The 11,655-nt window shown below is 55.1% G+C and overlaps 1 protein-coding gene across 4 annotated transcripts in view; it reads right to left on the bottom strand.

Moving 5' to 3' along the window:
- The window catches only part of FANCA (FA complementation group A), a 53,565-nt gene that overhangs the window by 5,936 nt on the left and 35,974 nt on the right, over window positions 1-11,655 (bottom strand). For all 4 annotated transcript variants that reach the window (XR_007474364.1, XM_049703562.1, XM_049703560.1 and 1 more), the window contains 11 exons: window positions 10,802-10,898; window positions 9,703-9,879; window positions 8,544-8,617; window positions 7,074-7,202; window positions 4,785-4,869; window positions 3,360-3,523; window positions 2,793-2,898; window positions 1,856-1,912; window positions 1,620-1,724; window positions 845-957; window positions 7-145 (listed from right to left, as the gene is read on the bottom strand). Coding sequence is in view for 3 of the 4 variants with exons in the window: in XM_049703562.1 (XP_049559519.1) it covers window positions 7-145; window positions 845-957; window positions 1,620-1,724; window positions 1,856-1,912; window positions 2,793-2,898; window positions 3,360-3,523; window positions 4,785-4,869; window positions 7,074-7,202; window positions 8,544-8,617; window positions 9,703-9,879; window positions 10,802-10,898 (1,246 nt within the window). In the remaining variant the exon portion in view is untranslated. The remainder of the gene's footprint in view (window positions 1-6; window positions 146-844; window positions 958-1,619; window positions 1,725-1,855; window positions 1,913-2,792; window positions 2,899-3,359; window positions 3,524-4,784; window positions 4,870-7,073; window positions 7,203-8,543; window positions 8,618-9,702; window positions 9,880-10,801; window positions 10,899-11,655) is intronic.

The following is an 11,655-nucleotide window of genomic DNA, read 5'->3' as shown; positions in this document are numbered from 1 at the left end:
TCTTACCTCCTCTCCTTGGCCGTCCAGCTGCCCCAGCTCCCGCCGGATGCTCTCCTTCCCGGCCTGTCGAATCATGAAGTGCAGGGCAGCCGCGCAGAGCCAGGCCGGGCCAGGTGTGGGGGGTGCCGCAAGGGGGGAGAGGACGCTGCCGCAGACGGAGGTGTGTGTCACCACAAGAGCCCCCCGCCCGTCACAGCGAGAACCCAAAGCGCACCCCCCCCCCCCGGCCTCCCAACCGGTCTCCACAGGCTGGCCCTTGGCTGTCAACATGCCCCTCTGCCCCGGACACAGGAAGCAGTATGCCTGGAGGGGGCGCCCGGTCCCAGCAGCCTCAGCTTTGCAAGGAGTCCTCCCCCCAGAGTCTGCACCCGCCTTCTACTCAGCCCCCACTCCGACTGCACTGTGATGTTCACGGTTCTCCAGAAGGTTAAAACTGGGCCGAAAGTTAAAAATGGAGTATAATGCAGTGATTTAAGAAAGTTCTCTGCTCTTTGCAGGATTAGACTCAGTGGGCAGACTTGGTTTCTTCGTCTTCTGAGATTTCGAGCATCCCTGACCCTTTGTGGGGGGGACACAGGTGCCTCGGATAAAAACGGGTCACAAAGGAAGATGCAGGGAGGCTGGATGGGGCCAGCAATCCCTGCTGTGACCTCCGAGGACAGCACCACTCGGATGTGCGAGGAGACGGGCAGGTGGACCCCGGATGCCAGTCTGACGGGAACGTGTCCGCTCGGCTCTGCTTCCCCCTTCCACACGTGGGCCTCACAGAGCCTCCCCAGGGCCCCCTCCAGCTCCCGAGACACCATGCACGTAACCCAGAGTGGGTCCCGCTGCCCGCACTCACCTCCCGGCAAAGTGCCGGGCCTCCTGCAGCCTCCGCAGCTCTGCAGGCAGCGGGCTCTGGGAGCATCTCCTCCAGTGGCGGTGAAGCTCGGGCTCCAGGTGCGGCCACCACAGCTCATGGGAGAGAACGGGCACCGACAGGTCAGTCCCCCCTCCTCACCAAGAAGATCGGGAAGCCTCGGGTGATGCTGGCGATCTGCGTGGGCAACGTCTGCCCGCAGGCCGACACCCCCAGAGCCTGTCTCCCGCTCATCAAGTGCTTCATAACCGCAAGGACAGCGTCTCATTTAAGGCCCAAAGCAGCTCCGTGAGGCGTGCTCATCCTCATCCGCGGAGGACGCAGGATGTGGACAGAGGATGGCCCGGTCCTTGGACGGCCCTGCTGAGCTGCAGAGCCGTGAGCCAGAGGCCACAGCCGCCCAGGGAGCCAGCAAGGAATGCGCTGTGTCCTCCCTCCCGACAAAACTGAGAAGGGGTGAGAAAGCCCGCGTGGGAGCCCCACCCGTGGAACGTCACGAGAAGGCCGGGCCAGCAGGGGCTGGGGCAGCAGCCGGACCAGCAGAGCAGCAGTCCCCACTCAGCTCCAGTCAGCACAGAGCAAGTAGGAGTGTGAACGGCTCCGGGCACAGAGACTCCCGAGGAGCCCCACCCCAACTCCTGTGGTCTCTCCCAACTGCTCCTGGTGCAGCTTCCCCTGAATCACGCTGCCAGGAAGCCCTGGGCGGACCCCGGCTGCGCCAGGTCCAGGAACGCCCCTGAAAAGATGGGGAGCCTACCAGAGCAGAGGTCAGAAGCAAGGGGCACTGGGTCTGGCAGGCAGTCAGGGTCAGGTCGGCTGCCAGGGAGGGGTCTCTGCTTCGTAAACAGGCGTTGAGGAGCCCCTGCGGGGAGACACGCCCGCACGCAGGGTTTGCACGCGGACCAGGGCCCCGGGAGCTGCCACGCACCAAGGGCCCAGCCCTGGGGTCTGAGTGAGCAGCGACGCTGGAGGGGCAGAGGGAAAGGAAATTACCCTGAAGAAGTGGGCCGTGATGTCGTGGGTCAGGGCGCCGTCGTGGGAGAAGTTTCTCTGCACAACGGTAGAGGCCAGTGAGGAAGCACGTGCAGGACAGGGCGGGCAGCTGCTGGGGGCTCCAGCACGTAAGGACACGCGGCAGGATGGTACCGCCACGGTCCACGGAGGGCTGGCTCCGTGTGGCTTCGCGTCCACCCCCGTGCCCGCCAGCCGTGGCGCAAACCCCGTGGGCCCAGGCGGGCGGGCCAGGTGCCGTCCCTGCCATGTCCTCCCTGGCTGCTTTCACAGGCCGTTCTCAAGGCTCGAAGGGAAACAGCCTTTAGAACGAACTTAAAGAAAATCTCATTTCTGCTGCTTCCCCAGTTACCTTTTAAAGTTCCACACAAATGAACAGAACCTCAGGTCAAGCTCTAGTCACGTGTGCATTTCTAGAAAGCGGGAACCCATCTTTGGTGTAGAAGCCGTTCCCCTGCAGTGGGCAGGGGAGCACTTATGCACGGCACCTCCCTGACCCTGACCGCGTGCAGGTCACAGGGATGTCACCCTTTGGAGCCCCTGACAAGAGCTGGGGCACCATCTGGCTTCCGTGCCCCCAAAAGAAACCGACGGAGGGGAGGCAAGGCGGGCAGGATGGTCTGCACATGCAGGGCCCAAGCTGGTCACCCTGGGGAAGGTTCCGTGAAGGAGTTGTGCTCCGGAGGACGAGGCTGCCCGGTCGCTAGCCTCGCAGGCCGGTGCCGAGCCAGGTGAAGGGCTCACCTGCAGCTCCGAGCGCCACGTCCTACCCTCAGAGACCCGGCGTGGGCAGGCAGGACATGCACTGAGGCGTTGGCTCCACGTGACCACGGATGCGCTGGTGAGTTTTCCAGAGCCAGCCTGAGGTGCCCACGTAGCCCCTCAACCCCACACCCCAGCTCACTTGCCCTGCGCCTACCAGCTCCGAGTTGACCAAGTGGAAGAAGTCATCGCAGTCGGGGGCGGCCAGCTGCTCCAAGCGGGGGCTGCCGACAAGCACAGAGGGGGGCAGGCCGAGGAGGATGCTGGTAGGAGGGAGGCATGGACGGTGACCCCGAGAGCTACGCTCGGAGCACAGCCAACCCTCCCAGCCCGCTCGGAACTGGCCCTGGTCTGCGGCCTGTTGCCCTGCTGGGCCGACGGACACTCACTGTGTGTCCCCAGACCAGGTGTGACGTTACACGATGACCAAGGGCAGGGAGCAGCGTGTTAACCAACCAGTTCACGAGACCGGGAAGGACATCACGGCTCAGCCGTGATGCAGTGAGGACCCTGAGCGCACATTCCACACAAGGTCTTTGAACTGAGGGGTTTCTGAAGCCCAGGAGGAGAACTTTCACCCTCAGTTGCTTTCACACCTCTAGACCCTGCTCTCCAGGGGACCCGGGGAAGATGCCGTCCCAGGCTGGGGCGGGGGCCAGAGACGAACGACTAGTGGGAAGAGACCCCAAAGTGAAGACAGACCCTGGGGCACCAGCCGTGTTACCGTTTGCACATGAGCAGCTCCTGCTGTCGCTGCAGGCGGCTGGCCACGTCCCACCCTCGAGCCAGGGCCTGGAGGCGTCTGCAGAAAACTCCAAAGAGGAAGTGGCCCCGGGGAGCAGCATGGCCGAGGCGCGCTGGGCCCTGCTCCAGGCCAGCAGCCATCTCCTGAAGAGAGCACGGCCAGAGGCAGAAACCCTGGGGCCTCTCACTCCCAGCAGGGCCCCGAGGTGGGGCCAGCGGAGTGAGTGCAACTAGCCTTTTCACTTGGAAATGACTGAACAACTGCAGGATTTTGCAAAAATGAAGAAAGAACAGTGCAAAGAACACCCTTCCCCAGACTCCCCATGGCTGACACTTCACCTGTTTATCACCTGCTCCCCTGTGCAGGTGGGGGGGTGTGCACAGCCTGAGGGTGAATCACACAAGTGAGGCGCGCACACAGCCTGCAGGCACACGTGTGTTGTCTCACCCCCCAGATGCAGAGCACCCGTCTCATCATCACCCCGTCATGTGTGACCCCAACCCCACGTCTCCCGCTGTGTCTGCCCTCACAGGTCACCTTCTTCCACGTTCAGTTATGACGGACGTGGAGGACAAAGGTCAAGATGAGGGCTTGGGGGACTCGGGTCCTTTCTCTGTGGGATGCTTTACTCATTTTTAAGTACATTTTCCCAGTGCTCCAGACCACATCCTCCATGATTTCTCTTTCATTCCCCACATGTTCTAAAGTCAGGCACTTTTTTAAGAGTGACAGCGGGAACACCGAATCCTATTATACAGAATTGCACGTACTCTTCCAAAGTTACAGACCCCCAGTGCACACTGTGGACGAGGATGCAGGATGGGGCCTTGCTCTGCACTCTGACCCCAGAGTTCACGCTCAAGAGATCTGGGGAGAGCAGGATGCTGACAGAAACGCCCCTTTCACTTCAACGTGAGAAACACGGTTTCTGCACTCTCCTAAAAGTGCTCCTGCCTTGCTGCCAAGTGACCCGGGAGACGGGAGAGTCTCCCAGCCTCCGACATCTGCAAACTCCTGATCCTCGGCCAGGTGGAGGGTTATTTATGTCAATCCTCAGAGCCTGACCTCCCAACGCAGCACCAGGAGTTACAAAGCAGAGAACAGGAGTAGCAGCCACGCTGCTGCCAAAGTCAGTATCTTTACTTCCTGTTCGCAAATTTTAAACGTCCTAAAGCCTGGAGATGCTTCCCATATTACAGTTTTCGTTTCCGTGTTCCTGTGATGTTCACGGTGAGGTGAGTTCACAGAGCACGTGGCCTCTCTGGTCTAAGCCATTGTGTATGTGACTCAAGCTTTCGTTCTGGTCAGGTTCCTTAGGACTCACTGGATATTCATAATAAATATCTTAATAGCACGTGGCTTAAATGCAGTGGACACACTTGAGTTTTACATCTTCTAACTCACCTGCAATCTGGAAAAAATATCGCGATTTCCTGTGCAGCCACCAAGAACCAAATCAGAATTCTCTGAGTGATCATAACTCCTTGAACTGAAATGAAAACACAGTGAAAGCCTCCTAAGTGTCTCCTAACTGTGCTGGGCTGCCTGCTTCTCCTCCTGCCTCCAGAGTGGCCTGTGGTCACAGGGCCAGGACGTACCCGGAGACTGCAGGACACTCACGGTGTGCCAACAACAGCAAAAAGCCAGCAACCAACTCAAGCAACACATCAAAACAATTACATGCCACGACCAAGTGGGATTTATCCCAAGAATGCAAGGTTGGCTCAACATGCAAGAATCAATTAATGCAATAAACATATGAGTAGAATAAAAACCAAAAACCACACAGATAAAGCATTAAATTAAATGCTATACCCTTTCATGATTTAAAAAAAAAACAAAAAACAAAACAAAACAAAAAACTAGGAGTAAAAGGGACCTTCCTCAACCTGTCAAAGGGCATCTATGAAAAACCCTCAGTTCACACCGTACTTAATGATGAAAACTGTCCTCCTAAGATCAGGACCAGGACAACTGTCCGCTCATACCACTTCCAGTCAACACTGCCCTGTCAAGTTCTGGCCAGGACAATTCAGCAAATAAATAAATCAGTACATATAAGGCATCCAGATTGGAAAAGAAAAAGTTAAACCATCTCTACTGGCAGATTTCAAGACCTTTCATATAGAAAATCCTAAAGAATTCACAATAAAAAACCATCAGAGCAAATAAGTGAAATTAAAGCAATGAGCCTATGGTGCTAAAAAGAATAAAATACTTAATAAATTTAATCAGGGAGATGCAAGAGTTGTGTGCTAAAAACTATAAGATATTGTTGAAAATATTAAAGATGACCTTAATAAATGGAAAGCCACCCCATGTTCATGGATAGGAAGATGGCAATGCTACCCAAACTGATCTACAGATACAATGCCGTCATTATCAGAATCTCATCTCATTTTGCAGAAAGTGATAAGTTGATCCTAAAATTCAGGTGGAAGTGCAAGGGACCCAGAATAGCCAAAAACAATCCTGAAAAAGGACAAAGTTGGAGGATTTCACATTTTCCAATTTTTAAAATTTATTTATTTTTGGCCATGGCACATGGCTTGTTGGAACTTGTTACCCGACCAGGGGTTGAACCCAGGCCCTTAGCAGTGAAAGTGCAGAGTCCTAACCACTGGACCACCAAGAAATCCCCACATTTTCCAATTTTAAAACTTACTACAAAGCTATAGTAATCAAAATGGTGTGGTCCTGGCACAAGGATAGACATATAGGTAAGTAGAATAGAATCAGGAGTCCAGGAGTGAACTCTCACATGTATGGCTAATGGACTTTCCACAGGAGTTCCAAGACCATTCAACAGGGAAAGGGCAGTCTCTTCAACAAAAGGGGACAACTGGATATCCACATACAGAAGAATGGGGCCAGATCCCTACCTCACACCATATAAAAAATTAATGCAGAATGGATCAAAGGCCTAAAAATAAGAGCTAAATCTAAAAATAGATGAATAAGGCTTCTTCAAAATTTAAAACTTTTGTGCATCAAAGTACCCCTTCTAGGGAGTGAACCGATGACTCATGGAATGAAAGAAAATATCTGCAACTCATATATCTGGTAAGGACCAAGTATCTAGAGTATATAAAGAACTCTTATGACTCAATAAGCAAATAACCCAATTTTAAGTAGGCAAAGGATCTGATTAGACATTTGTCCAAAAAAGGTAACACAAATGGTCAACCAGCACGTGAAAAGATGCTCAACATCATAAGCCATCAGGGAAAAGCAAATCAAAACCATAATGAGATAACACGACGTACCACCTCGACACAGCAACCACGAGGACGATGAGAAAAACAGGCCACGTCAGAAGGCCACACCTGGCACAGCCCATTTGGTACCAGGAACGCCTGCCTTTCATGGCAGGCAGTCCACGCCAGTGCTCCCTGCACTGTGGGTGACAACACTGGCGCCCACCACTTGCTTGACCTTTTATTCTCATCACATTTGCTAATAACCCTGATACCAGGAGACAAAGCAGAAAGACCAGGTCACTGCCACTGGCAAATCTATGCACAGAGAGAAAGCTGATTCCGGAAGCTTGCCTTTATCTTGAAAACCCAAACTTGCGATCAGGATATGTTCAACTGTGCTCTGTATAACACAAACTGGACTGAGAGAAATAAAAACGTTCTTAGAGCTACCAAAATCAAAAGACAGACTCTTCGGGGCACTAACATTCCTAACCTTTGGCAGAAGTCCATGAGCACGTCGACAAGCGTGGCACAGGCGACTTCCAGGTCTCCATCGCAGCCCCCGGTGGCAGAGGGCGCGGGGAGGAAGTGCTGGTGGATGGCCCACTGGTGGAAGTCCTGCCTGCAATGCAAATGCCAGGGTCTGTGCTGAGGGAGGCACGGGCCAGGGTCTGCTTCAGCCAGGGGTGACGGGGCTGCATGCAGGTCCACAGCTGCTGAGCTGGGGGTGGAGCGGGTGCCTGCACTGTCCCAGGCCCACCAGCAAAGCATCCACACATGGACCAGGCTCCGTGGTGCTGAAACCACAGCACAGACAGCCACCAACACTGCAGTCTGTTCCTGCAGGAATAACAGGACCCAAGCAGCACCTCCCCATGTGACCACGAGGGGCAGGGAGCGAGCCGCCAAAGCCTGTTTGGAACTGCAATCAGGAGACGGAAGGAGGCCCTGAACAGGACCCATACCATCAACACACAGTGACCTGAGGGTGAGTTAAGAAGGGGTCCTATGGAGCCGCAGGCCAGAAAACTAGTTCCTTCTTTCCCTCCTGGCAAGGAAGGAAGCGCACAGGAGGCAGGCCGCGCACAAACCTGAAAGGTGGAAGCGCCCACTGAGCTGGGAAAGGAAGCGGGTCATCCCTCCCATTGCCCATCACTGTCCTTCCTTATTCTACTTGTGCCGTCAGATTCTGACACCACGACACAGCACCCCCGTGTTCAGGGACGTCTCTGACCACTCCAAGTATGGTAGCTTGAGGACAGCCACCTCTGGCTTCTGCACCCCCTGACCCACCCCCAAACCCACGGCCCCTCAGCACCTGCTCGAGGCCAGGATAGCACACCTGACGTCTTGGCGGTCTCAGTCACCAGCCCCGGGACTCACATGGGTCTCAGACTCTGATTCGCTCACCCCTGGTGCCGCGCCTCAAAGCCAGCACTCGGCAAGGCGCTGCCCACCCTCCCCTCTGCTTCCCTGGCTGGCCGACACCAGCTGAGACCCTCCAGGGCTTCCCCACTGTGGCCCTCCCCAGGCGCAGCCTTCTCTGATCCTTGCCCGCCGGCACCAGCTCCCAAAGCCCCATCTCAGTGTCTTCAGTGCCCTCTAATCCACCTTATTTATCACCCTGCCCGCCCCCAGGCTCACACAGGGCCCGGTTCTGCACAGTTCCTGTGAAGAACGGCTTAGGGGCGTTGGGGCAGAGTGCAAGTGGGAAGCCCTGTATGTGCCTCGTGTGCCCCATCTGTCTTGTTCACACTGCATCCCCAGCTTCTAGAACATTCTAGAAGTGTCTGGCAAACTGTAGGTCAATAAATGTTTCTCAAATAAAAGAATGAATAAAATTGTACTCATACACTTACGTTAAACTGAACATTACACTGAGGATACAATGACAAAACTTAGACTTAAGACAGTGTAGAAAACTGTATTAACACTTTAAAGGGTAGATCCTTTAAACACTTACCTTTCTGTATCTGAAAGAGAATCAACTTCAGGCTGAATTTCCAGTTCCAGCTGTAACCAGTCTCTGTAAGTCAACTGAGAGAGAAGGACCAAGTGACCACCACAGCAAGGACAGAGCACAGAAGCCACAGGTTGGGGCTGTGACGCTGCCCTATCTCATATTAGCTGGAGATCTCCTGTGTGTCTGTCAGAAATATCGTCCTATGCCATCTCCCAGGGTTAGACTGGGAGGCTGGCACCAAGCCCAGATGAAGAATCAGTCATTTAACTCTGAACGTGAAGCTGACCAAAACTGTTCAAACTGGTATTTAAACTCAGTCCTCAACGCCGCTGCCTGGTCCTGGACAGCCCGCAGCATCTGCACAACAATCACTTTCTAGCTCACTCAGTTGTGCAAATGACCAAAAGATAAACTTGATGTGACAACATGCTTCCAACAGTCACAGCTCCACGCGTCAACATAGACTAACCTCAAAACCTCACACCGCTGACACAGAGAAGGAAGGTCTAGTACATGTTGGGAATTAGGAGCAAGAGAAATATAAACTAAATGCACAAAATATAAAGTGTAGCCATGTCTAGACACCATGTTGTATTTGAATAATTTTTGTGCCAATAAATGACATCAGAATTCAAAAACCGAAAAACCTCACACTGTGTGTAACCACGTGTCTCAGGGACACGCATGCAGCACACGCAGTGTGTGTAAACGCCGGGGCTGCGCGGCACCAGCAGGGACGTGTGTGTAGACAGTGATCGAGGCACGGCTGCTCCTGCCTCGTTGCTCCTGGCATCAGGCAGATGGTCAGACCTACTCTTGTATGACTGATTATTAACAATAAAAGAGTTGAAAAACATATACAATAAAACGACACAACTTCTTCTCTAAAGACCAGAACGAGCAGGCAAACATCCAAGAAATAAATGAGAAGTTATGAAGAGGTGGCAGAAACAGTCACATGGGCACGTTGTCTGAGCGGCCAAGCTTCCGGTGACTGTGCTTGGAGATACCCGGCCCCAGCTCACGGCCTGGCAGGCGTGCGTAAGATCTGACGATCCCAGGAGTGATTTCTGTCGGGTCAGGCCCGCCGCCCATGTCCTGCGCCCACGGAGCCCAGAGCGTGGAGGAGCAAAGCAGCGGAAGGGACAGTGGGACCTACATGGAGTCCCTCCTGCTTCAGCAGTTCCCGCAAGGTCCTCTGCCTCCACAGGCAGAGAGCGGCTCGCTGCCAGTCCACGGAGGGCAGGCACAGGGGCCGCCAGGGAGAGCTGGCCGGGTCTTCCCAAGAGGGAGGGTCTCGGGCCTCTGAGAACCATCTGAACACCATGAACTGGAACTGAAAAAAGACAGTGGCGTGTGTGCTGTGAGACAGGAAACACGCAGGGGCCTGGCTGCGCTCGGCTGGCAGCGAGGAGCCCCTGGTCTCAGTGGGCAGCCAGCCCTGACCACACATCTCTGAGCTGCCACGCCCTGCAGCCGCGCACGGCCGTCACGCGCGACCCGCGGGCACCGGCATTCTAAGAAGTGTGCTCACTGGCTACAGGAGATGCTCCCTCAGTGATGCACTGAGCCGCACATCTTTGCCTTAGGAGGTCGCACCCCCACCCTCATGCTGACAGAGCCACAGGCTGCTCGAGGGGACCTCGGGGAGCTTGGGACACAGGGCAAGGACTTCCTCTTCTGGGCCGCTCCTCCGGATCTCTATCCCACACTTTAAAATGTCGGCACCTGGGACCGGGAGCACAGGGGCACCTGGACCCCAGGCTGCTCCTGACGCGGTGGGGCTCCCAGCAGCGCCCAGGAGCCCGACGCGGAGTCTGGAACTCTGAACCAGGCTCGAACCTCATGGGAGACGTGCCCTAAAGCTCTGCAGGCGCAGCAACACTGGTTCCCGCTGTGACGGCACCGCCGCCTTTGACGCTGAGGATTCTAACACGCGGCTTCCCAGGCCGTCTTCAGAGGAAGCGCAGGGTGCTTCTTTAAATGCTGACACACTTTCTATGAACGTCAATCTTCTAACTTGCCTACTTCATAAATAAGGAGGGACATCTGTAGCTGTCACCTGCCAGCCCCTCCTCTTAACTCAGATGGAAGGAAAAGGCAGTGTTCAACCCAAGCAGACGGCAGGGTGGCGCCAGGAGACAAGTCTGCTACGAACGAGGCCGGTGCCGGGATGGAGGCCACACAGGCTTCAGGCCAGAAACCCGTACAAGACTGGAACTTACAGGAGAGCAGAAAAAGGAACCCACAAGACTCACCTTTTTTATAAGGCCTGGAGACAAACAGCTGTACGAGATGTCACGTGACTGGGAAGAAAACTTACACAAAGCATAAGAAATTGCCGCTGTACAAAATCTGAAAATAGAAAACAGATTATAACACAGAAATGGGATCCATGCAAAACAACAGGTGGAAGAAGAGCGTGAACTGCACAACGTGAACTGAGGGCCTCCCAGCCCGACGGCCGCTCGGCGCTCAGCCTCAGGCCCAGCCAGGCCGGCTCCTCCAAGCCCTCGGGAAGAGCCCCCAGTCAGGCCGTCTGGCCTGAGCTCTTTCCACGTTGACGAGAGACTCAGAAAACACATGAACACGCAGGCTCTGCACGTAAGGGCTTGCTTTCCCAGCGTGTCAAGAGCCACAGTCAGAACCAAGGGAATGAAGTGAGGAGGTGCGAGGTGGGTGTTCCCCGTGTGATTGCGCAAGGCTCTCGTTCATCTGCATGATGGCAAATTATTCACTGTTCCCGCCTAAAAGAACCTCAGAGCCAGAGTGAAGCATGTCCGGTTTCCAACTCAGTCTCTGCCTGCCCATGGCGGGCTGTGACGTGTGGGAGGGAGAGGCTGCCGAGAACAGAGGTGACCATGAGGCCCAGAGAGTCAGGACTGTGGCGAGGAAGGGGCCCGACTCCCAGTGCGGACTTGTCAGTGGTGCTGCTGTGGATGGCGCGGACAGCTGGCGGGCACTGATCCCAGGCCGCGTTCCTGTGCTCAGCTCTCCCTGTCTCTCCTAATGCCAGCTCAGTCCGTGAGCCGCGACCCTGGTCCCAACATCTCCCACCGGAGCCTCCGGCTTCCGTCCTGACCTCAGCAGCCACAGGAAGCCCTTCGGGCCT

The sequence above is a fragment of the Orcinus orca genome, chromosome 20, assembly GCF_937001465.1.
Source record: "Orcinus orca chromosome 20, mOrcOrc1.1, whole genome shotgun sequence".
In the NCBI taxonomy this organism is placed as follows: domain Eukaryota; kingdom Metazoa; phylum Chordata; class Mammalia; order Artiodactyla; family Delphinidae; genus Orcinus; species Orcinus orca.
This window is presented reverse-complemented; position numbering and strand designations above follow the sequence as displayed.